We start from the raw sequence: 27,012 nt of genomic DNA, 5'->3' as shown, positions 1-27,012 counted from the left end.
AGCAGTGTTGCGTGGACACCCCGTTTGGGTCAGGCAGCCGGCTCTGCCCCATTGGCCTGGATTCAGAAATCCGGGTTCACTTTCTGTTGACAAAACGCAAGTGAATGGGTCCCACAGGAGTCAGAAGCCCGTGGGTTTTGGCATGAACTGCTTTAGTCTGAGGAGACGTTTTGATCTCAAAATGTTGAAGCAACTAAGAAGAAAAAGAGAGAGAAAGATTCAAATTTGGGGAAAATTTTCAAAGCCCCCTGCATGCTTGGACGACTCCTGTCATGGCCAAACTCCAGGGAGCCAAGGAAACGGGACTGCACATGGTCCGTTTTGGAGAACACTGAACCCTCAGCCAGTGGGGTGCTGGTTGTTTGAACACCCTGGTATGACGTCCCATGCAAGTCTGCCACGTCCAGCAGCTCTAAAACCAGCAAGCAAAACGTGCGGATAACTCACATTCCCTTAGCCACTCCAGAGTTCTAACTCTTTGGCTTCCATTTGAGGTCTAGATACAGAGAAGGTATCAAAGAAGAAGGGAGAAACGAGGAAAAGCATGAAATTCACGCTTCCTGCTGGTACAGAACCTTCCAGAAAAACGCAGGGGGAAGAGCCACTGGGGAAGGTGAATCATCCAAACACAGCTCACCTTTTCAGTGTCCTCCATTTAAATATACTTGACTTGGACCTTTGATTCCACTTCCCATTTCTACACTTCAAAAGTAGAACCAGCCCCACCTGTCAGGGTAAAACTGGAAAGTACCTAAAGAACACCAAAGGACCATTTGCCTAAGGCAATAATCCCCGTCACCAATGGGCTATGACCTGACGTTCTCCCCAGGCTGAGGAAACAGAAGGTGACCTGCTCTAATCACTTTGGTCAAAATATGCACAGGTTCCTTGTCAGGGCCAAGCCCCTTCCATACTGCCCACCGTGTCCGGATTAAAGCCCAAACACCCCCTAGAGGACTCCAGTTTTGGAGAACAGAGGTGCCTGCATGTGACCCAAGCTGTCCCTGATCTGCCCTGTCTCCCTCTCCAGCAAAGAAGCAGGACACATGGGTGGGTGTCTGGGGTGGGCTGGAGCCACAGGACAGGGTCAGGCAGGGTTCTGGGCTGTGACGACGGTGGGTCTTGAACTCACTGCCCTATCAACGTTAAAAAGCTGAGCTCAGTGGCTGGTCTTTGGGTAGCTCCGGAATGTTCTGGCATCAAGACGGCTTCCTCTAAGCACCTAACTGTCCTTCTTCTGACCTCAGAGAACTGCTTGCACGCTCCCACGTGGCAGAATGGGAATGCACAGGAAGGTCTCCTAACTTCAAGCCCAATGTGCCACGTGGGTCTTTTTCCTTTGCCAAGTGGGCAGTATGTGCTCACAGAAAACTCAAATACACAGAAGACATAAACGGAGAACACAAAGCCCTCTCTCCCACCTCAACTGTCTAGCTCCTAAGGAGCTGACGTGTATCATTCTAAACATTCTTCTGTGCAATATGAATATCTTGGTTCTGATTTTAAGGGGGCACGTTTAACATTTCACCATTAAGCCTGTCCTTCCCTTCCCAAAGCCTGCAGGCACAAGGGCTATAGGGTTGGGGAAGATACTACCTATTTACCTAAGGGAAGCCCTCTGTTGCTAGTGTGCACAGACTTTCTTCATGCAAAGGGCGCTGATTTTATCAATAATCTTTTGGGACGGCCATATAATTTGTTTTCCCTTTAATTTGTTATCGTGGTGAATTCTATTAACAGATTTTCTTACGGTAAACCATCCTGGCATTCCTGAATACACCTGATTTGGGGAGGCTGCATTTCTGTTTTATACGAGGCTGAATTCAGTTTGCCAGTTTTTCATTTAGGATGTTTTTCGTCTGTGTGAATAAATGAGATTATTCTGCAGTTTTCCTTTGAAATACTATCCTTTCCAGGTCCGAATATTGAAATCGTGCAAGTGTCATAAAATGAGTGGGAGAGATTTTCTGGGAAATAAATGGGGGGCATACCCCAGACCCACCAAATTGTTGTCTGAGCAATGGGACCTGGGAAAATGTCTTTTAGGAAGCTCCCCTGGTGACTACCATGGTCCGTTATTTGATGCCATCCCATCCACCTCTCTCCGGAACTCCCCGCGATGGTCCCCACAGAGACACCTGCCCATCCTTCACCTCCAACACCTCCAACCTCTGCCCACACAACCCCAAGGAGGAGAGAAACAAGCAGGGGTGGCCACAGGGCTAAAGAGGGCTGCTATCGGGGCTGGGGTCTTAAAATATAAAAGGGTTGTAATGCAAAGCTAAGGCTTTCAGGGTTTCAAAATCACATTCTGCTCCTTAACCTAAAGTCTGGATTCTGCTGAGTCCAGTAAAAGAGGTCAGAACCCAAAGGCCCACGTCTGGCTTCCACCTCCCCTACCTGGCTCATGGCCAGGTGGATCTCCAGTTCTGCACCTCTCCACCCAATGCAGCTGTGAACCCCATAGCCAAAGGGGATGGAGCCAAAGTTGTCCACTCTGTCCATGCTTCCTCTCCTCAGCCAGCGCTCTGGCAGGAACTCCTTGGCTCAGGGGAAGTTCTCATCCTGGTAGGAGGTGGCATAGTGGCAAAGGGCCAGCTGGGTCTGAGGACATCAGTCATCCCAGAAAAGTACAAAATGAGATCACTCAAAAGCAGAGCAGGGGCTAGACCCTCGTTGGGCAGACCCTCCAAGGGAGCCACTCAAGGTCCCACGAGAACCAAGATGGCAGCTCCTCCTTTGGCTCAGGCCCCGCCTGAGGGCTGGGGAAGCTGCTGAGAAGGCAAGGCAAGTCTTTCAGAAACTCTCCTGCCTCTTTCAGGGGTGCCCTTTGGGGCAAACAGGACTGTTCTGTAGAAATATGTGGCTTTGTTTATGCCAGAGTAATAAGCTCACACAATTCATTCAGCTCCTTGCCCCTGAAGCCCATCTTCATTATAAAATATGCAGAAGAAAGAAAACTTATCTAGTAGGTACAAGGATTTCCTCATCTGAAAGCAGCTTCCCATCTCATCCTCCACTGCACAGCCCACCTCCCCACCCCAGCAGCCACCACACTCACCCCTCTCGGGATCAGAAACCCTCTGATAACCAGATCTTCCTGGGCCACCCATCCATTCCCTGGCAGCACTGGAAACAGCCTGGCAAGAAGCCAAGGAGACCGGCGATGGCGGTGTGACTTGAAAATATTCCATTAACCATTGAAAAATCTGGATGGATTGCCTTTTCCATGAGAAATTCTCAAAAGTAACACATGGTACAGTTTTAACTAAAAAGCTTCACCAGAACCCCTGTGGCTCCTTAGATAGGTTTGTCCAGGAAGGATTTTGAGGAATGTGAAAAAAAAAAGGTTGCATGGTCCAAAAACCTTGGGAAACACAAACAAAGCTGAGCTTTTGACATGCAGTTGTGCAACACGAGAATCCCAAAGAGGGGTATACGATTCAGAGTTCTGAAATTGATGAGGCCTGGGACCCTTTAATAAAAGGGAATAGTTCATAGTACTAGGGTTTTATGAAACACAGTTTGAGAAATGCTACTTCAGCTCTGGGCTCATCTCAGAGAAGTGATCCTAAAAAAAAAAGGTGAATAAAAATCTAACTGACAAATAACAATAAATCGCAGTGAATACATATTTTTTGAGATTAAGCAGCACACCGTGGATTGAGAATATAATGCAAACTGAAGAGTGGTTTTCACATCAGGTTTGAATGAATTCTTTTAATGTATACTATGCAGAATTAGCCTTTGCACTCTGTCACGGCATTTCCTCTGCAGACAAATGCTGTGTTGAGGTGTCCTGAATCTTAGTGGGCTGGGGAAATTCACTGGTCACCTAATCCCACCTCCCACCCAACCGCCCCAGCCCCCAAGGAATCCATGTCCATCAGGATCCAGCTTTTCCAATTCTCAGGTTAGTAAAGACCTTTTCATGAGCAAATGAGCTTTACCACATGGTGTCTCCAAACTAACTAGGACAGTCACACCAGAACCACCGTATTGTGAAAACAGGAAAGGTAATTAGCAACAGCCCAAAATATTTTCCTAACAAATCAGTCTTGTTCTGTTTTATCTTCAGAGGAACAGAAACCAAGGGGGTATTAATCCAGGAACTGAAGTGGGAAACCTTGATGAATCTGTGACCAAAGCAGGTAAAACATTAAATGCAATTGCTCCAAAGAGCTCTGTGAAGAATCATTTATATTTCCAACCATTTGGCAGAAGAGCCTTCCTGAATTCTGATCACAGCAGAGAGGAAATATCTTCTTCTGAAAAAGACAAGCTGTGAGAACACCATGTGTGTCTTTCAGGCACTGAGGATTGGTTCCGTACTCCTTTTTTTAAGTCAAAGTGGCAATTATTTTGATTTATGGACACATATTTGACATGGATTTTGGAGTCTGTTTATCTCAGGGTTTCCTTAAGGAGAGCTCGGACCAGCAGCACTTTGGGGATATCTGCTGCAGTTGGAACATACCTCTCCCCTAGATTTTTAACTATCTCCCAGTACACAGTCTGCTACACTTTCGGATGCCTCGCCAGGAGGTACACTGCCCACGACAAGGTGAACAATGTCTAGGGAAAGAAACTGACAGATACAGATATGTCAGGGAGAAAGCCACGGATTTAACCCAGGGCGCAAGGCCAGGAAGACGTCACTTTGTGGCTAACTGTAGGTGTAAAGTCATCTTCATGCAATTTGATCATGAAATTTATGTCTTACCAAACTTTAGTTCATGCCAGAAGAAAAAATGAGCAAAGACATATTTTTGGATAATAACATCAACTATGTGATTCAAGTGGTCCTTTAAAGAAGAGTCACGGGAAGTAGTATTTTGGAACATTTTTTTAAATCATTTAAGAGCCATATGCCTTATGGCACCTGAGAGGGGGTAGGGGATGCTGGCCAAGTCTGGAAGTTCTGCCTCATGACTTTATGTGACCTTCTTTGCAGAGGCCACCCAATTTTAGCTAAAGGCAGCCCAAGTAAAAGCACGAGCAAGAAAAGGAACTGGACTTGGACAAAATTTAAAATTTTTGTGCATCAAGGGACATTATCAAGAAAGTGAAAAAATAACTTACAGAATAGGAGGATATAGTTGCAAACCATATATCTGCTCAGGTTTCATATCCAGAATATATAAGAAATTGCTACAACTCCACAACACAGACAAACCACCCAATTCTAAAGGGGGCAAAGGTGTAAAAAAGGAATGAAGTTCTGAAACACATTACGACATGGATGAACTTTGAAGACATTGTGTTGCATGAAATAAATCAGACACAACAGGACTAATGTGGTATGATTCCACTTATACGAATAAGCAGAGTCAGAGAGTAGATTAGAGGTTACCAAGAGCTGAAGGAGGAATGAATGGGGAGTTACGGTTTAATGGGTACAGAATTTCTTTCTGGAGTGATGAAAAAGTCTTGGTAATGGATGGGTGATGGTGGCACAATATTACAAATAGACTTAACATCATGGTATTGTACACGTGACAGTGGTTAAAAAGGGAAATTTGGGGTTATATACATGTACTCACAACAAAATTTTAAAAGGGGGGTGGGGAGTGACCTGAGGCTGCTTTTCAGCCTTGGAACCATTTGATCTTCTGGGATCCCACAGGCTCAAGATGTCTCGGCTGGATCTGATCTGGCTGCCTAAGCTAGACAAGGTCTGGGGAGTTGTCAGAGGATTATTAATCATTATTCCTGTATATTTATCAAATAAACTAACATAAAGTGATTGACTTTCTCATTTGTGCAAAGCAGTATCATTTTTATACTACTTCTCAGACTGAAGAACTACATTTTCATTTATTGGGAATGGATTATTACTATTATGTTGGTATTATACTCCCAGGTCCCAAGATTTTCACTAAAATTGGTACTATTGTCTACATAACAGTATTTCACTGTTTTGGAAAAAGGAAATTCCACACCATAAATGCCTTTTCTTTTACTGAAAAATAATCTAACTTAAATAGGCTATATTTATATAGTTTTCCCATAGTGGTTATGTATAAATGATAAGGAAATAGTTTAGATGATTTCTATTAAGAGAAAAGAAAAATATTCTATTAAAATAACATTTTTATGAAAAAAATAAAATGTGGTACATCCATACAATGGAAAACTATCCACCAATAATAAAGAATGAACTACTGACACATAAAGCAGCACGGATGAATCTCAAAATTATTTTGCCAAGTGAACAAAAGCCAGATACCAAAGAATACAAACTGTATGGATCCATTCATATAAATTTCTAGAAAAATGCAAACTAATGTAGAGTGACAAAAACAGCAGCTGTTTCCTTCTTCAATACTGGCACCACCGCAGTCTCAGAATTAACTCCTTCCCTTCCCCTACACCCTCTAATTCCCACCTTGTCGTCTTCAAAAAGAACTCAATTCCTCCTCCTTCATCCTAACTCTCTCCACCCTCCCTGGCTTTGTCCATGCCTTTTCACCCCAGCTTTTCTTTATGAAATAGTTTTTTTACATGTATTTACTCCCACCAGCTCTTTTCCCCCATCTACGATGCTTCTCAAGGTCAGATTAACATTCCAAAACACACTGTTCTTGGCATCCCCTACTTACTGAACTAGACATGCATTAATTCTTGTGATCAGCATTCACTGAACCCTAATTATATGCAGGTAGTGCACCATGCACTGGAGATGGAGAAGTGAGAAACCAAAGTCCCCAATTTCAAGGCACGCATGGGATGGTTGCGGTACAGACTGTGGCTCGAGTCTCAACATCAGGAGAAAGATTTTTGGTCCAAACCATCAATGTGTCCAAAGAAGAGTCTAACCACCAACCACAAAAAAAAAAAAGAGCAGTGGTTGCTTGGGGCTGGCAGTGTAAGGAGGGACAGACTAAAAGGGGCACAAGGAACTTTGGGGAGCTAGAGGAAATGTGCAGTATCTTGGTGGTGGTGGTGGTTTCATAAATGAATTACACCTATCAAAATTCAACAAATTGTACGGTTGAAATGGGTGCAGTGTATGGCACCTAAATTAAACCACAATAAATCTGATTTTTGTATGACATTTTAAAAAACGAATGTGAAGTGGTAAGAATTTGTCTCCTGATGTTCCCTTCACTGGCTTCTATCTCGGGTGCTAAAAAGAGCAGGTGCCTCCCCACCCGATCCGGTGTGATGTTCTTAGTTACCACCAGGGGGCAATAGGCAAAGAGCATCCAAATCACCAGGTGAAGAGGTCATTCATTCATGTCTTCACCACTGCATGGTGACTTGGCTTGAGCAAGCCCACATCATCCCTCACATTCAGGCAGTTCGTTACAACTTTCATTGATGGCATCATTTAATTTGCATTTAGTTTATAAATCTTTTTTGTTGCTCATAGTTGTAGAAGCTCCATAAGCATAAAGAGTTCATATGAAGTATTTTGCTTTTACATGTTTAAGTCACATTATAGTACAAATAATTTAGGTCAATCCTAGGGGTTCTTTTCTCCCTTTAAAAAGGAGGTCTGTGTCTCATTCAAGTTTGGGTAGCACTAATGCAAAGGAAAAGCTCTGAGGTGACAAACTTAGTTGCTTAGTTTCCCCACCTGTAAAATAAAGACAGTAACACCTACCTTGGAACATGCTGTCAGGAGAGAGAGGTGTTTAGGGGCGTGCTTTCAAAAGAGTAAAGCACTGGGCAAACTGCAATTATCACCTTTCCAACCAGACCATCAGAAAGTCCCCACTCCAGCTCAGGGCTTCCCTAGTCTCCTGCCAGAAATTTCATTCAACTGCCTTTTCTGACACCAATCCCTGGAAGCTGATCTGGCTTTTCCCCATCTCATCACCCCCCTTTAGCAAATTTCTAAATGTCTCTGTACATACACCCACATGTATATCGTTTTCCATAAATGAATAAGTGTATCATGGCATACATATGTTTCTGGAAGGAACTTGGCTCCACAACCCCCACCAAGACACAGCCACGAGCTCACTACCAAGACACACATGCACACAGGTGTGGGGTAGGGGCACTGTTTTTCTTACTGATGAGAACACATACACACTGTTCAGCATCTTCTTTTCTCTCTCAGCAATTGCACGTGGAACTCCCTTCAAGTCAAATGGCAGTGTACAAAACTTAAACTCTTGGAATTAAACTCTCAGTGGTCACAGTATATATTATTCCTTTGCTATACTGATGGATTCTATTCTAGTATTTTATTTAGAATTTATATATATATATATATATATACACACACACACACATATGTACATACACATATAGATATTCATAAGTCAATCTATTACTATTTTCTCTCTTTATGCTCTCTTTAGCAGGTCCTGGTTTTTGGGTTAAGCCACCTTTATAAAATGAATTGGAGGTGTGGGGTAAGATAGCAGAATAGGGAGTCCCTGGACTCAGTTCATCTGCCAGGGCAGCTAGTAAACAACCAGAAACTGAAACAACTAAGCGGGTGCTCCAGAGGTCAGAAGACTGTACACCATCCAGGGATGAGCAGAAGGGAAAGACTGCTAAATTGTGATGAAAAGCTGTGAGTAAAACTCTCCACACTGCAGCAGGCTGCCTCGGAAGCCACTCCCTGGATGGAAATAAAAGTCCTCTTCCCCAAGAACGGGGGTGGGGAGGGGAGCACCAATCACGGCTCTTGATTAGCAAACTCTGATCTCTGGGAACTGGCTCTGAGAGCAGCTACAGCTTCAACCCATCCGGGATAAAAAGTAGCCACAGCCTCTGTTTCAACCCCACCCCAACAGGGGTGGAAGCAGGGAGGAATCAGAGATACAATAACCACTCCCCACGGCAGGGGACAGTTTGCTGAAGGTTGGCTCTTCCCCAAGAAAATGGGGTTGGCATGGCCCAGCACTGTTGGTGGCTTTTGGTTAGCAAATTCTGATCACTAGGTCCCTATTCTGAGCTACAGTTTCAACCCACTGAGGACAAAAGCATCAGCCTCTGTCTCAACCACACCCCCGTCAGGGGTGGAGTTGGTGGAGACTTAAAGGCACAGTACATCTTTAGGACTGTGGGGAACAGTTGGCTGAAGAGTGCCATCTGCCAGGCATGCCAGGAGAGAACAAATTCGGGGAGCTGTCAAAGAGAAGACTGGCATCCTTCCAGGTCTCCTCCCCAGGGCACATTGGAACTGAATCTACACTCCCTTCATGGGTCCCTGGTGCTGTTTTAGCTGAGAAATACTGACTTGGGAAAGTCTTCTCCAAGGGGGACCCTCATCCTAGAATTTGCCCTACAGAAAAAAGTAGCTATTGACAATAAAAGGAGTGTTAAGAAAGTATAGAGCTCTTTGGATAGATTGCATGGTGTGTGAATATATCTCAATAAAATTGCATATAAAAAACTATAGAGGCATGTGTTAGACACTTGTCATTGGTGGTATTGTCTGATTCTTTACTTTGATTTAAGGTTATTTTTCCTTTTGCTGCTTCCTAGTTGTCATTTTTTTTTTCCTCTTTCTTTTGCCTCTCTACCTTCTTTGACTCTCCTTCCTGCCTTGTGGAAGAAATGTAGACGGCCTTATATAGATATTGGTGAAGGTGGTAAACACATAAATATATGGCCATACAGAGAACCATCGATTATTTACTTAGGATAGAATGTATGGTGTGTGAACAAAACCATATAAAAAAATGGGTTGATGACAAAACCTCGAGGGCAATATACTGAGTGAAATAAGCCAGACACATAAGGACAATTATTGCAGGGTCTCCCTGATAGGAACTAATTATAATATGTAAACTCATAGACATTAAATATAAGGTACTAAGATATAGGACGAGGCTTAAGAATGGGGAGCGGTTGCTTAGTATGAGCAGAATGTTCAACTAGGATGAACTTAAATGTTTGGAAATGAACAGACATGTCAGTAGCAAGATGTGAGAATAACTAACAGTGCAAATGGTGTGTGAATGAGGTGGAAAGGGGAAGCTCAGAGTCATATATGTCACCAGAAGGAAAGCTGGAGGTCAAAAGATGGGAATGTATAAAACTGAATCCTATGGTGGGCAATGTCCATGATCAACTGTACAAATACTAGAAATCACTTCATGAACCAGAACAAAGGTATGACAATACAATTAGAAGTTAATAATAGAGGGGCATATAGGGAAGAACTATATACCTATTACAAACTATATACTACAGTTAGTAGTATTTCAACATTTTTTCATAAACAGTAACAAATGTACTATACCAACACTGCAAGTCAACAATTGAGGGGGGTTGGTTAGGGATAGCGGAGGATTCGAGTTTCCTTTTCTTTTTTTCTTTTTTCATTTTTCACTTTATTTCTTGTCTGGAGTAATGAAAAGTTTCTAAAAATTGAACAAAAATTAAGTGTGGTGATGGATGCACAGCTGTATGAGGGTACCCAGGGGCAAGTGATTGTACACTTTGGATCTCTGGATAATTGTATGATATCTGAACAATCCCAATAAAAATTAAAAAGAAAAAAAAAAACTATAGGGGCAAATCAAAAACAAACAGATAGACACTCCTGGAGAAGAAACAGGGGAAAGAAAAGGAAGCTTTCTCCATGGGGTGAAACAATTGCACAGAAAGTCCAATCTCAAAAAATTGTACCACATATCTAAGGCAAGAATGAGATGAATAAGAGCCAAAAAAATCTGATCAGTTAAACACAAGCTATTTTAAAGGTATAGAATAAGTTTAATCGAGTGTTTAAAAAGAGCCTTAGCACAAAGCCAATCAAGAAGAAAACCCTAGGCAAAAGAGAGAAACTGACCTCCAGAATAAACTCACTGAGATAATCAGATACTTAAACACCAGCTGTTCTGGTTTGCTAATGCTGCCGGAATGCAAAACACCAGAAATGGATCGGCTTTTACAAACGGAGTTTATTCGGTTACAAAGTTACAGTCTTAAGGCCATAAAGTGTCCAAAGTTAAGTCATCAACAATCAGGTACCTTCACTGGAGGATGGCCAATAGTGTCTGGAAAACCTCTGTCAGCTGGGAAGGCACATGGCTGGCATCTGTTCCAGAGTTCTGGTTTCAAAATGGCTTTCTCCCAGGTCGTTCCTCTCTCAGCTCCCATGCATTCTTCAAAGTGTCCCTCTTGGCTGTAGCAAGCTCACTTCTTCTGTCTGAGCTAATATAGTGCTCTAGTAAACTAATCAAGGCCGATGCTGAATGTGGGGAGCCACACCTCCATGGATATTATCCAGAGTCATCACTCTCACTTGGGTGGGTTGCATCACCATGGAAACACTCAAAAGAATTACAATCTAATCAACACTAATGTGTCTGCCTACACAAGATTGCATCAAAGATAATGGCATTTTGAGGGACATAATCTATTCAAACTGGCATACCAGCAAAAAATTACCAGCCATGCTAAGAAACAGCAAGATACGGGCCACACAAAGGAACAAACTAAAACTTCAGAGGAGACAAAGAATTTGGAGCAACTAATCAAAGGTGTTCAAACAAATCTCCTAACTCAATTGAAGGAGATGAAGGAAAATATAGCTAAGGAGATGAAGGATATTAAGAAGACACTGTGTGAGCATAAAGAAGAATTTGAAATTATACAAAGAAACATAACAGAAATGCTGGGAATGAAAGAGATTAAAAATACTCTAGAGCATGCAACAGCAGATTTGAACAAGCAGAAGAAAGAATCAGTGAGCTATAAGACAGAACAGTTGAAATCTTACAGACAGAAGAACAGAGGAGGAAAAAAATGTAAAAAATTGAGCAGGGTCTCAGGGATTTGAACAGCAACATGAAGCACACAAATGTACATGTCATGAGTATCCTAGAAAGAGAAGAGAAGGGAAATGGGGCAAAAAGAAAATCTGAAGAAATTATGGCCAAAAATTTCCCAACTCTTATGAAAAACATAAATATACATGTTCAAGAAGTACAACATACTCCAAACAGAATAAATCTGAATAGACCTACTCCAAGACACATAGTAATCAAAATGTCAAATGCCAAAGATAAGGAGAGAATCCTGAAAGGAGCAAAAGAAAAATGATTTGTTATATACAAGGGAAATGCAATAAGGCTAAGTGCCAATTTCTCATCAGAAACCATGAAGGTGAGAAGGCAGTGGTATGGTATGTTTAAGATACTGAAAGAGAAAAACTACTGGCCAAGAATTCTTTATCTGGCAAAACTGTCCTTCAAAAAAGTGAGGGAGACCAGAGAACCTCTTCATTGCTCAGGTGTGGCCTCTCTCTAGCTAAGCCAACTCGGCAGGTGAACTTGCTGCCCTCCCCCCTACATGGGACCTGACTCCCAGGGGTGTAAATGTCCCTGGCAATGCAGGATATGACTCCAAGGGATGAGCCTGGACCTGGCATCATGGGGTTGAGAAAATCTTCTTGACCAAAAGGGGGAAGCAAAATGAAACAAAATAAAGTTTCAGTGGCTGAGAGATTTCAATTGGAGTCGAGAGGTCACTCTGGTGAACATTCTTATGCACTATATAGATATCCTTTTTTAGGTTTCAGTGTATTGGAACAGCTAGAAGTAAATACCTGAAACTGTCAAACTGCAGCCCAATAAATAGCCTTGATTCTTGAAGATGACTGTATAACTATGTAGCTTACATGGTGTGACAGTGTAACACCACCTTTTGGCTCACACTCCCTTTATCCAGTGTATGGATAGAAGAGTAGAAAAATGGGGACAAAAACTAAAATGAAAAATAGGGTGGGATGGGGGAGATGGACTGATTTGGGGTTCTTTTTTATTTTTATTTTTTATTCTCATTTTATTCTTTTTGGTGTTCAAAAATGGATTGGGGTGATGAATGCACAACTATATGATGGTACTGTGAACAGCTGATTGTACACCACGGATGATTGTGTGATATGTGACTATATCTCAATATAACTGAATTTTAAGAAAATGAGGGAGAAACAGAAACTGAGGGAGTTCATCAGTAAGAGACCTGCCCTGCAAAAAATACCAAAGGTTGTTCTGCAGGCTGAAAGGAAAAGACAGGAGAGAGAGAGATGGAGGAAAACACAGAACTGAAGATTATCAGTAAGGGTGAAAAAAAGAGACCTGGAGTGGCTATATTGATATTGGTAAAAAAACAAAAATAAGATATGACATATAACAATCAAAGGATAAAATGGTTGAAGTACTGCCTCTACAGTAATATCATTGAATGTTAATGGATTAAACTCCCCAGTCAAAAGACACAGATTAGCAGAATAGACAGAAAGTATGATCCATCTATATGCCATCTACAAGAGACTCTCCTTCAACCCAAAGATACAAATAGGTTGAAAATGAAAGATTGGAAAAAGACATTCCATGCAAACAGTAACCAAAAAAGACCTAGGGTGGCTATACTGATATTGGACAAAATAGACTTTAAAAGCAAAATTTTTACAAGAGACAAAGAAGGACACTATGTATTAATAAAGGGGCAACCCACCAAGAACAAATAACAATCATAAGTATTTATGCACCTAACCAGGGTGCCCCAAAATACATGAGGCAAAACTGACAAAACTGAAGGGAGAAATAGACAACTCTACACAATATGTGGAGACTTCAATATACTGCTCTCATCAACAGTAGAAGATCAAGACAGAGGCTAAATTAGGAAACAGAAAACTTGAGTAATAAAATAAATGAATTAGAACTAACAGACATATACAGAACATTGCACCCCTGAACAGCAGGATATACATTCTTCTCAAGTGCTCATGGATCATTCTCCAGGATAGACATGTTGGGTCACAAAACAAGTCTCAATAAATTTAAAAAGATTGAAATTATACCAAGCACTTTCCCTGACCATCAATGGAATGAAGGTGGAAATCAATAACAGGTGGAGAACCAGAAAATTCACAAAACACTCTTAAACAATAAGTGGGTCAAAGAAGAAATTACAAGTGAAATCAGTAAATATCTCAGGATGAATGAAAATGAGAACACAACATATCAAAACCTATAGGATGCAGCGAAAGCAGTGCTGAGAGGGAAATTCATAGCCCTAAATGCTTACAGTAAAAAAGAAGAAGGGGCTAAAACCAAAGACCGAACTGCACACAGAGAGGAATTAGAAAAAGAATAGAACACTAATCCCAAAGCAAGGAGAAGGAAAGAAATAACAAAGATTAGAGTAGAAATAAATGAAATAGAGAATAAAAACACAAGAGAGAAACAGCAAAACCAAAAGTTGGTTCTTTGATAAGATCACTAAAATTGACAAACCCTTAACTAGACTGACAAAGAAAAAAAGAGAGTAGTTGCAAATAAATAAAATCATAAATGAGAGGGGGGACATTACTACTGACTCCACAAAAATAAAAAGGATCATAAGAGGATTCTATGAACAACTTTATGCCAACAAAGTAGATAACTTAGATTGAATGAACAAATTTCTAGAAATACACAAACAACCCACACTAACTCAAGAAGAAACAGAAGACCTCAACAGAACAATTACAAGTCAAGAGATGGAATCGGTCATCAAAAGCCTCCCAACAAAGAAAAGCCCAGGACCAGATGGCTTCACAGGTAATTCTACCAATCATTCCAAGAAGAATTAATACAATCTGGTTCAAATACATCCAAACAATTGAAGAGGAGGGAACACTTCCTAACTCATTCTATGAAGCCAACATCACCCTAAAGATAGTAAAGATACTAAAAGAAAAGAAAAATCGCAGACCCATTTTTCTAATGAATATAGATGCAAAAATCCTCAAAAACTACTTGCAAATTGAATCCAACAGCACATTAAAAGAATTATACACCATGATCATGTGGGTTTTATCCCAGGTATGTAAGGGTGGTTCAACACAAGGAAAGCAATTAATGTAATACACCACATAAACAAATCAAAGGGGAAAAACTACATGATCATCTTGATTGATGCAGAAAAGACATTTTACAAAATCCAGCACCCTTTCTTGATAGTAACACTTAGAGTACCAGGAATAGAAGGAAACTTCCTCATCCTGATAAAAGGCATATAGGAAAAAAACCACAGCTAACATCATACTTAATGGTGAAAGACTGAAAGCTTTCTCTCCAAGACAAGGATGCCCAGCCCATATTCAACATTGTTCTGGAAGTTCTAGCTAAAGCAGTCAGGCAAGGAAAAGAAATAAAAGGCATCCAAATTGGAAAGAAGAAGTAAAACTTTCACTATTTGCAGATGACATTATCTTGTATGTAGACTGTCCCAAAAAATCTACAACAAAGCTACTAGAGCTAACAAACGAGTGCAGCAAAGTGGCAGGATACAAGATCAACACACACAAGTCAGCAGTGTTTCTGTACATTAGTAATGAGCAATCTGAAGAGGAAAGCAAGAAAAAAAATTCCATTTACATTAGCAACTAAAAGAATCAAATATCAAGGAATAAATTTAACCAATGATGTAAAGGACCCATACACAGAAAACTACAAAACATTGCCAAACGAATCAAAGGCACCTAAATAAATGGAAGGACATTCCGTGTTCATGGATTGGAATACTAAAGATCATTAAGACGTCAATTCTACCCAAACTGATTCATAGTTTCAATGCAATCCCAATCAAAATTCCAACAGCCTACTTTGCAGAAATGGAAAAGCCAATTATCGAATTTTTTTGGAGGGGTAAGGGTCTCCAAATAGCCAAAAACATCTTGTAAAAGAGGAACAAAGTTGGAGGACTCACACTTCCTGACTTTAATGCATATTACAAAGCTACAATGGTCAAAACAGCACGGTATTGGCATAAAGATAGACATATTGACCAATAGAATCAAATTGAGAGTTCAGAAAAAGACCCTCACATCTATGGTTAGTTGAATGCTGACAAAGCTGCCAAGTTCACTCAACTGGGACAGAACAGTCTCTTCAACAAATGGTCCTGGGAGAACTGGATATCCATATCCAAAAGAATGAAAGAGGACCCCTATCTCATACCTTATACAAAAATAAACTCAAAATGGATCAAAGACCTAAACATAAGAGCCAGGACCATAAAACTCCTAGAAGAAAATGTAGGGAAGCATCTTCAAGATCTTGTGGTGGGCAATGGTTTCTTACACTTTACACCCAAAGCACTAGGAATGAAAGAAAAAATATATAAATGAGACCTCCACAAAATTAAATACTTTTGTGCTTCAAAGGACTTTGTTAAGAAAGTGAAAAGGCAGCCTACTTAATGGGAGAAAATATTTGGAAACCACATATCTGATAAAGGTATAATAATCAGACTATATAAAGAAATCCTACAACTTAACAATAAGAAACAAACAACCCAATTTTAAAATGGGCAAAAGACTTGAATAGACATTTTTCCAAAGAGTAGATACAAATGGCTAAAAACACATGAAAAGATGCTCAAAATACTAGCTATTAGGGAAATGCAAATGAAAACCACAAGATATCATTTCACACTAGAATGGCCACTATTTAAAAAAAAACAACAAAAAACAAAAAACAAAAACAGAAAACTACAAGTGTTGGAGAGAATGTGGAGAAATAGGAACACTCCTTCACTGCTGGTGGGAATATAAAATGGTGCAGCCGCTGTGGAAAATGGTTCAGCATTTCCTCAGGAAGCCAAGTGTAAAACTGCTATATCATCTGGCAATCCTGCTAATTAACAGCATTGAAATATATATTTGAATATGATTAAAAGGGGAACTGTTAGATTGTATATATGGTAACATAAAAACTAAAAAAAAAAAAAATCCATAGAACTACACTACAGAAACAGTGAATCCTAAGTTAAAGCATGGACTATAATTAATTGTACAATTATAAAAATGTGCTTTCATGAATTGTAACAAATGTTCCACACCAATGTAAGGTATTAATAATAGGGTGGTAGATGGGAATCCTGTATTTTATGTTTGATTGTCCTGTAAACTCATAACTTCTCTAATAAAGAAGGAAAAAACAAAGGTCATTGGGCCATTGTCAACTTTTTCCATATTAAAAAATGAAAAATCAGGAATGATTTTTAAACTTTTAAAATTAATGTCACTACATATGTGTGTGTGTGATAATGAAATCACGGTTATGGCATTTTGTTGTGTGTTTTTTTTAGTTTTGTTTTTTTTTTCAGAATTGGTTGCACACCTTAGTTTTATGTTTATGTATATTTTTAATAAGATAGAGTTTCTCCTGGAGACCTTTAGAAGCGAAGCGGATGCACATTCATGCAAACACTGAGGGTCTTCAAGTCCAATAACTGCGGGATCTGCCTTCAAAGTAGACAACTCCCTTCCGATCACCAGGCAAGTCTCGTGAGGTTGAACCATGTGTGTTTTACCCAGGAAACGAGAGACCCCACAAACTCAGAATGTCCACGCTGGCCAGCAACATCTTGGTCACGCTGGCATAGATCTCCTCCAGCATCAGCTCCTGGCCAAGGATGAGGCACGTGAGAAAACCCCCGGTCACCCTCTCGCCTCACTCCAGTTGGCACTGGATGTCCCTTATCTTGATGTCAATGTGAATCTGGCCTGTTTGGAAATAGCATTTCTTTTGAAAGAAGTCTCGGTCGAGAATAATCTTTCTTTCAGTCTTGAGCCCCCTCTTGTCTCCCAATAACTTAACTAAGTCAATAAAAGGCGGCACAGTTGGGACTTACTTCAAGTAGTACTAGGTCATGTAAATGGATAGAAGGGTTTTGAAAATAACCTACGTGTAAATTAAATCAAATAGCTTTGCAAATCAAATTGCACTGGAAATAATTTATTTATTAAGGAGTAACAAGGAAGTAGATTCTTTATTTTTTCTTTTCATGATGCCTCCAGAAGAGAAAATGCGCATGCATCAGAATACATATATTCAAACGAATGCTGACCTTCAAAAAACACCATGGGAAACTTCCTTTTAGTTTCTTCTATTAGCATTGTTCTAAAATCATTGTTCTAAACATTTTGGAAATCTGATTCTTTTTTCTGGAAATGCTTTTATGGCAAAAAATTTTTAGCCACTGAAGAAAACCAATCTCCTTATTTTGTAGTCACACATTGGGTATGAACAAAAATGGCTTTTCCTGGCTTGTTCTCACCAGGTGGGAAACAATGAATCTGTCTCTTTCCAGAAAGCTACAACTGAGAATGTTCAAAGGACTGTACCAGGGCCAGAAACTCTAACTGCATTTTAAACAATGAAGGGATTATTGGACTAAACATGCCATCTCTCATGGACAATGTTTACTCATATGTGTCACTGCTTGTGTGCCTGTCAAAATTAAAAATCATTTTCAAATGAAAACTCCATCATGTTTCTTTCTAGTGGCAACCCACCCACCTTCTGCCTATTTGACAAACCAACCTAAGAGTTCATGAATCCAAGTAACAAGGTGTAAATGTATCTGGTCATCCCCTGCCATAATAACTCCCAGTCTGAGGATGGTTAAATACGCAACCAGCGGGAAAGGCAGGTCAATCTTACTGAATTTGAAGAGTCCATCCCAGGACCTGCAGAGCTCCCACCAGGGCTTTGGGACGAAGGAGCGGAGCCATTTGGGGTGGCATCTTCATACGTGGAGGTCTTGAACATGCTAAACGTGAGCTCCAGGGCCTCGATGTACTCTGCGGTTGGTGGCAGCACATGGTTTTCCGGGCAGCCCAGACGGCGCTCTTAAAGGATGGTGGCCACTCCTAGACAGGAAACGGAGTTTTAAAACCTTCTTCTTTTAGCTTATACACAACATCATCATGCAATATGTGGCCATAAAAATAAACTCTCCAAATATGTGCCTGAAGCAGGGACACAAAGAGCTACGTGGACAGCGATGTTCACAGTGGCATCGTTCACAAGTGCCAAAAGACAAGCAGCCCAAGGGTCCATCAGCAGATGAACGGATGAACAAAGCGTAGGGTACACACTCAATGGAGTGTTATTCAGCCATAAAAAGGAATGAAGCTCTGGTTCATGCGACAACATGGATGAAACCTGAAGACATCACATTGCATGACATAAGCCAGACACGAGGACAAACACTATTTGATTGCACTGCTATGAAAGAACTAAAATACGCAAATTCACAGAGACAAAAAGTAGATTAGAGGTTGCGGGGGTGGGGGGGGAGAATGGGGAGTAAATGCTTAACGGAGGCCATTTCTGATCGGGATGATGGAAAAGTTTGGGTCGCAAATGGTGGTAATGGTAGCACAAGATTGTGAATGGAATTAACATCACTGAATTGTACACATGAAAGTAGTTAAAATGGCAAAGTTTATGTTGTATATATGTTACCACAAAAAATTTTTTTAATAATTTTTTTAAAAAACAACTCCTCCCCACCTCCCCCCCAGACACACACACACAAAAATGTCCTAAGTGCCTTTCGACCCCAGGAAGGGTGAGGCACCACTGCCTGCATTGTCTGAGACTGCATCCTGTAAGGCTGAGTGTTGCACATTTCGTGCCAGCAGATGGCAAGGCCTCACTGGGGTTGGGGACTGAACATGCTGGCTCACACTTTATTGCTTCATCTAAGCATCTCCACCACCCTGGGGGACAGATGTCAAGAAACCCTTTCTAAAGAGGAAATACTAAGATGCAGAATTGACACAGCCTGGCTAAAGGAGGAGGCAGGGATGGGATTTAAACTCAGGTCTGACGTGAAAACCAGGGAGGGCCGACCTGCATAACTGCAAAGCCCCTGCCCAGGCCCGTCCTGTACCTCACGGTGGATGGTCGCGGCCCTGAGGACTAGGGAGGTGGAAGCACCTTCCGGGCCCATCCAGCCCTACCTGGCGAAGGAGAGTCGCCTTTCTGCCCACTGGCACAACCTCTGGGGAATTGGAAGGTGGCTAATCCTGGCCCAAAATGGGGCAGGGAGCCCCAGGCCCAGAGAGCTAAAGAGGCAGAGGAAATGGTTTCCAGGACTTAACAACTAGCAGGATTTTCCACCGTGTTCACAATTCACTTCTCTGTTGATTTCATTACAATTTTTATAGAGTTAATATCAAGACTTCAAAAAAACTTAACTTAAAAATTAAATTTGAAGTAAGGTGAACTCATAAAAAAAGAATGAAAGAGCAGATAGAAGTTCCTCCAGGAAATATTTTTAAGTGAGGGAAAAAAAAGCATTATTGCTTAATGGGTACAGAGTTTTTGTTTGAGGCATTGAAAAAGTTTTGAAATTAGATAGTGGTGTTGGTTGCACAACACTGTGAATTTAATTAATGCCTCTGAATAGTCCACTTAAAGATGGTTAAAATAGCAAATTTTATGCTATATATATTTTACCACCATAAACACTTCTTAAAATAATACAAAAGCAAGATATACTGCCATTTATTTTAAAAGGATAAAAAAGAATATTCACATGCATTTCCTTGTATGTGCAGAGACTATCTCTTGAAAGGTACAAAGAAGTAGGCAGCCCCAGCAGCATGGAGGAGGAAAGATTTTTCACTGAACACTTCTTTGGTATGTTTTGATTTTTGAACCAGGCGGAATGTACCACTTGTTCAAAATAAATTTAAAAAGTCAAAATGGAGGATGGAAGAAGACAGCAGCATAGAGAGGATTGGAAGTTTGTTAGTCCCACTGGAGCAACTAATAAACAACCAGGAACAATTAGTAAATGATCTGGAATAACTGCTGAGGGGCAACCATGACTTTCCACACATCGTGCACCTACCTGGATTGAGAGGAATGCCTGAAATGGCAGCACGGAATCTGTGAGCAGAAACTGAGGATGCAAGCTAGGAGCCCCTCCCCCATAGCAGCCCAAACTGCAAAGCTTTGCTGTGATAGGGAGCAGCACTCTCTGAACAAGCAAATATTCCTCAGTCCAGCTCCAATTGCGGTTTTAATTGGCAATTGTGGACTGCTCAATGCAAGCTGCAAATCCCCAACAAGCAGACAGAGGCTTTTAGTGACGAATGACCTTGGAGAGCCAGGGGACTTCTCTGCCTCGGGAGGGGGAGCCCAGAGGACCAGGTGCTATCTCTGGCTGATGGGTGAAACTGTCCCATTTTCTCTCTCCCAACCTGAGCAGCTCAGTGGAGAAAGCTTCAGCCATTTTCAGCTCACAGCCCTCTAACCCAGAAAAGGGTGGAGATAGCAGAGTCAGAGAGACAAAGAACCTATTTAAATGCAAATGAAAACTCCCTAGGGGAAAGAGATGGTGCTCAGTTCTACTACCTGCGTTCCACTCAGAACCATACCCCAGGGCCTGAGGGTAAACAATCAAACCAGAAACAACTTAAGCTGAAACTTAAAGGGGCCACACCTCCTTACATCAGTTGGGAGTGACAGGCTGACAGGAGCCACCTGCTGGGCGAGTTAGGAAAAGCACAGTGCCTTGAGGTCTCACAGGGTGTGTCAGTCTTCTAAGAAACATCCTCAGGGAAAACTGGTGCTGAATATTTCCTCCTTCTGGGACCTGAGCCAGTACTGGTCTGGGAAAACCTGATTGGGCAACCAAGGAAACCAGCTGCCTAGACAACAGACAACTACAACCTACACTAAGAAAATCAAAGGTATGGCTCAGTCAAAGGAAGAAACTTACACTTCAACTGAGATACAGGAATTGAAACAACTAATGCTAAATCAATTCAAGAAGTTTAGGGAAGATATGGTAAAAGAGATGAAGTATGTAATGAAAACACTGGGCATACATAAGGTAGGAATCAAAAGTTCAAAAAAACAACTGGCAGAATCTATGGAAATGAAAGGCACAATGTAGGAGATGAAAAACACAATGGAGACATACAACAGCAGATCTCAAGAGGAAGAAAGAAAACACTCAGGCACTGGAGAACAAGATACCTGAAATCCTACACACAAAAGAACAGATAGAGAAAAGAATGCAAAAATATGAGCAACAGCTCAGGGAACTGAATGACAACATGAAACGCTTGAATGTACATGTAATGGGTGTCCCAGAAGGAGAAGAGAATGGAAAAGAGGAAGCAATAATAGAGGAAATATTCCCATCTCTTATGAAAGACTTAAAATTACAGATCCAAGAAGCACAGCATACCCCAAACAGAATACATCTGAATAGGACTATGCCAAGACACCTAATAATCAGATGATCAGACATCAAAGACAAACAGAGAATCCTGAAAGCAGCAAGAGAAAAGCAATCCATCACATACAAAGGAAGCTTGATAAGACTATGTGCAGATTTGTCAGCAGAAACCATGGAGGCAAGAAGGAAGTGGTATGATATATTGAAGATACTGAAAGAGAAAAACCACCAACCAAGAATCCTATATTGGACAAAACTGTCCTTCAAATATGAGAGAGAGCTTAAAATATTCTCTAACAGAGTTTGTGAACAAGATACCTGTTCTACAGGAAATACTAAAGGGAGCACTATAGACAGATAGGAAAAGACAGGAGTGAGAGGTTTGGAACATAATTTTGGGTGGTGGTAGCACAGCAATGTAAGTACACTGAACAAAGATGACTGTAAGTATGGTTGAAAGAAGAAGGTTAGGAGCATGTGGGACACCAGAAGAAAAGAGGAAAGATAAAGACTGGGACTGTATAACTCAGTGAAACCTAGAGTGCTCAATAATTGTGATAAAATGTACAAATATGTTTTTTCATGAGGGAGAACAAATGAATGTCAACCTTGCAAGGTGTTAAAAATAGGGAGGTATTGGGGGAAAAACACAATCAATGCAAAATAGAGACTATAATTAACAGAGGCACTGTCTTATGCTTCCTTTAATGTAACAAAGGCAATATGCCAAAGCTAAATGCGTATAAGGGAGGGGTATGGGACTCCTGGCATTGGTAATGTCTGATTCTTTATTCTACTTAGTTTAATGCTACCTTTCCTTTTGTTATTTCCCAGTTGTCATGTTTTTTTTTTTCTCATTCTTTTTTCTTTTTCTTTTGTCTCTCTCCCTTCTTTGACTCTTCTCCTGCTTTGTGGAAGAAATGGCAATGTTCTTATATAGATAGTGGTGATGGTGGTGAATACATAAATATGTGACTATACAGGGAACCATCAATTGTTTACTCAGGACAGAATGTATGGTGTGTGAACAAAACTGTCTTTAAAAAAATGGGTTGATGAAGAAACCTTGAGGGCACTATACTGAGTGAAATAAGTCAGACACATAAGGACAAATATTGCAGGGTCTGACTGATATGAACTAATTATAATATGTAAACTCTTAGACACGAAATATAAGTTACCAGGATATAGAACAAGGCTAAAGAATGGGGAGTGGTTGCTTATTATGAGCAGAATGTTCAACTAGGTTGAACTTCAATGTTTGGAAAAAGACAAAGATGTCAGTAGCACGTTGTGAGAATAACCAACAGTGCTGAATGGTGTGTGAAGGTGGTGGAAAGGGGAAGCCCAGAGTTACGTATGTCATCAGAAGGAAAGTTGGAGGTCAAAAACTGGGAATATATAAAACAGTGAAACTTGTGGTGGGCAACGTCCATGATTAACTGTATAAATATTAGAAATCTCTTCCATGAAGCAGAACAAATGTATGATACTATAACTAGAAGTTAATAATAGAGGGGCATATAGGGAAAGAAATATACCTATTGCAAACTATATACTACCGTTAGTAGTATTTTAACGTTCTTTCATCAACAGTAAAAAATGTACTATACCAAAACTATGAATCAATAATGGAGGGGGGATGGTTAGGGGTATGGGAGGATTTGAGTTTCCTTTTTTTGTTTTTATTTCTTTTCTGGAGTAATGAAAATGTTCTAAAAATTGAAAAAAAAATTAATTGTGGTGATGGATGCACAGCTGTATGATGGTACCATGGGCAATCGATTGCATACTTTGGATGTTTGGATAATTGTATGGTATGTGAACAATTTCAATTTTAAATAAATAAATAAATAAGTCAAAACGACTTTGCGATCAATGTCCCCCTACACTTGAAGTTTTTTGAAGACATGCTAACACACAATGTGCTCTTTATTGGGGTAGTAGAGTGTAGGAATTAGAAGAATGGAGGCTTGAGTCAAAAAGTCCTGCATTTCAGTGTGACTGCGTGATTGTGAAAACCTTGTGGCTCACACTCCCTTTGCCCAGTGTATGGACAGATGAGTGGAAAAATGTGGACAAAAATTAGATGAAGAATAGGATGGGATGGAGGGGATGGAAATATTTAGGTGTTCTTTTTTGCTTTTATTTTTATTTCGGAGTAAGGAAAAGGTTCAAAAATTGATTCTAGTGATGAATGCACAAGTTTATGATGGCACTGTGAATAATCGATTGTATATTGTGGATGACTGTAGGGTGTGTGAATATATCTCAATTAAACAGTATTAAAAAAAAAAACTTCCTGTATTTGAGACTAAATTTCTGCTGCTAAAAAGAAGGGGGCAGAGTAACCCTGAACAAGCTCTTTTTTGCATCTCTGAAAACAGGAGTGAGGGATAAATGTATATATGACAGTGCTCAATGAACGATAATTACTATTTTCTGTCAAACATCACCTCATCCTCTTTCCTACCTCCTTGGCCCCACAGTGGAGGGGCCTCACCTTCCATTGAATATTGGAAGAAAAGGTTATTGATGGTCAAAGTTTCTCCATCTTCCGCCCGACTCGAGGATGCAGATCCTTTTAATTAAATCAGCAATCACTTGGTTAACTTCTCTAGAAAAAACGGCCACATCTTTTGGTTTCATAAATTCTTTGTCTCAAAACACTTCTCATCTTGAGCCACTGTTCATCTTCCCTGAAAGAACAAAATGAGTTTCCAATAATCATACGATTATATTGGCATCCTGGGAAGGAATTCAAAAGAACCTCTGCAAAATTTCCCAGCAATAAAGAAGCAACAAAAATCTGCCAATCAAAAGGCAATTAAAACACGAAGGTGGCTTTGTTGAGAAAGGAGTAACTTGGGAGCCTTTTCGAGCTTCAGGTATTGCCCTTGAAGCAAACTTTAAGGGGAAAAAAATGGTCACTGGAATCTTATTTCTTAAAAGTTATATGGTTCTCTTTGAAAAACTTTGAAGTAATATTATAGTGAAGACATATGAGACTACTATGCTTAGCAAAAGAGAAAAAAAGTTTTATATATAAATGAATTAAGTGTTGACATTTTTAAAAAAAGCCACCGCAACTTGCTACAAGGGCCTTGGTGACTCCTTGAGGGTGGCCCCACCAGACAGGGTGGCAGAAGCTGTCACCATCCCCCGTAGCCCATCTGCAGGAGGGTCCTGGGGGGTACCCAGCCCCAGAGCCACTGTCAATCGAGGAAGGCAGGAACTAGTGAGAGAACCCCCTGGAGAAGCCCAAGGTTTACCTAGCTTGTCAGAGGATTCCCCAGGGACTAAGCCTCTGTAAGTCACCCAGCCACACACCCTTTAGTGATTTACCTGCCCTTCCTTCCTCACTCCCAAATAAACCACTTGCACTCAAACCCCAGCCTGAGGGTCTGATTTCGGGGCAGGCAGTCTCCTCTGCCTGTGCACCCCGTCCCCTTCTCTCCTTACTGTGCTCCATCCACCAGCACAGCCTCCCTCCTTGCCAAGTGCCCACTGGCTCCTGACCCCACCACGGAAGCAGACAAGCTCACTTGGGTTGGAGCAAGGAACAGAGGGCTTTGCCCTTAGCCTGCCCCGCTCCTCTGTCGGGCATGACAGGCAGGAAAAAGCTGTTTCCATGCCTTTAATTATTTCCCATGGGGCAGAAATTGAGGGACCCTGGAATATCCAATCACAGTTTTCGTTTACGTGGTTTGAGAAACTGACGGTTGCATTTCTCCCCCTAGACATTGATCAAGATAGATAGACAGGGATAGATAATGGATGGATGGATGGATGGATAGATAGATAGATAATCTCAAAGGAACCACAGTAGAATTTCCAAAGCAAAGGGATTTTGACCGGGGATGTGCAGACGTCCTGGGTTCTCCTCCCAGTCTGCCAATACACAGGCTTGCTCTGGGAAGGTTTGTCCCTGGGAATAACCACCACAGTTTGTTAGGACAGGGGTCTCCTGAAACAATGGCCCACGCTCGTCCCCTGTCCAGGCACAGGGGCTCCTGATCCTCAGGTCCCTCGACTGTCACTGAGTAGACACCTAAAGCCACAACGTCATGCTTGAGAAGCAGCTCCTGCCCATGGCTGGGTCATCAAACCTCTCCGCAGAGGAGGGGCCGAGGACCCCAGACTGGTCCCCTTTGCACAATCCCACTGGTCCCCTGCACTATTTGAGAGAGCGTGTGCCCCTGCCTGGGCGCCCTGACTTACACAGTTATGAGCCCAGCAGCTTGGCATCGCAGCTCACGGTACTCGCTCCAGCACCCCATGTTGGCTCTCTGGGGCACGGCGCCGTCCGCCTGCAACACTTGAGCCACCAAGTTGCGGTGTGCAATAGACACTACAAACTGGAGGACCAAAGTGAGACTTGAAGATTCTTCCGAATTCCTGCATGTGCTTTTGCTTCAATACCGTGAAGAAATCAGAAAGGAAAAAATACAGAGATATGACACATGTTTGGCATCAACATTCCTGAGTGTTACAAGAGCAGACAATTGGAGCAGAGGGAAGCTCTGTTAGATGGTGCAAATCAGGTGGCAACTTTAAATATTCCTAGGATAAGCATATTTGCACACTGATGGTCATATTCCTGGAAGTTTTCTTCTTCTTTAGAACTATTTTCTCAAGTCTTGTGTGAAGCCATAAGGCATGTCATTTTGGAGGTAGATGCACTGACCCAGCTCCGGAGGAGACTGAAACTTCCCAGGCCAGTCCCTGTCCCAAAAGCCCTGCAGGCTTTAAGTGGGCAGTGCCCCCAACTGCTCCATGAAGCATGCCCTCCATGGCCAGCTGTAAAGAGCTTGTAAAAATGCAGCCCACACACACGCACACACACAAGAAAATGAAATAACAGGCATTCAGGTTAGAAAGAAAGAAGTAAAGTTATCTCTTGTCACAGGTACATGATCTTGAATAGAGAAAATCCTAAGGAATCCACTGAACTATTGAAATTAATACATGAGCTCAGCAAGGTTACTGGATACAGGAGCAATATACAAAAATCAATTGTATTTCCATACACTAGCAATGAGCAATCTAAAAATG

The 27,012-nt window shown here is 41.2% G+C and overlaps 1 protein-coding gene across 1 annotated transcript; it reads right to left on the bottom strand.

The window, feature by feature from the left end:
* Nucleotides 1-76: 76 nt before the first annotated feature.
* Nucleotides 77-26,352, bottom strand: LOC119543620 (cytochrome P450 27C1). Its single transcript, XM_037848471.1, is given in 12 exon segments — nt 77-193; nt 2,401-2,604; nt 3,062-3,143; nt 4,412-4,575; nt 11,682-11,690; nt 17,322-17,476; nt 18,417-18,494; nt 18,497-18,625; nt 24,461-24,525; nt 24,527-24,606; nt 24,608-24,656; nt 26,179-26,352. Coding segments are annotated over 12 exon segments (1,191 nt in total). The 5' UTR covers nt 26,238-26,352.
* Between the last annotated feature and the right edge of the window lie 660 nt (nt 26,353-27,012).

This window comes from Choloepus didactylus, chromosome 9, assembly GCF_015220235.1.
Source record: "Choloepus didactylus isolate mChoDid1 chromosome 9, mChoDid1.pri, whole genome shotgun sequence".
NCBI classification, from domain to species: domain Eukaryota; kingdom Metazoa; phylum Chordata; class Mammalia; order Pilosa; family Megalonychidae; genus Choloepus; species Choloepus didactylus.
The sequence above is the reverse complement of the archived record's forward strand: the minus strand, read 5'-3'. Positions and strand labels throughout refer to the sequence as shown.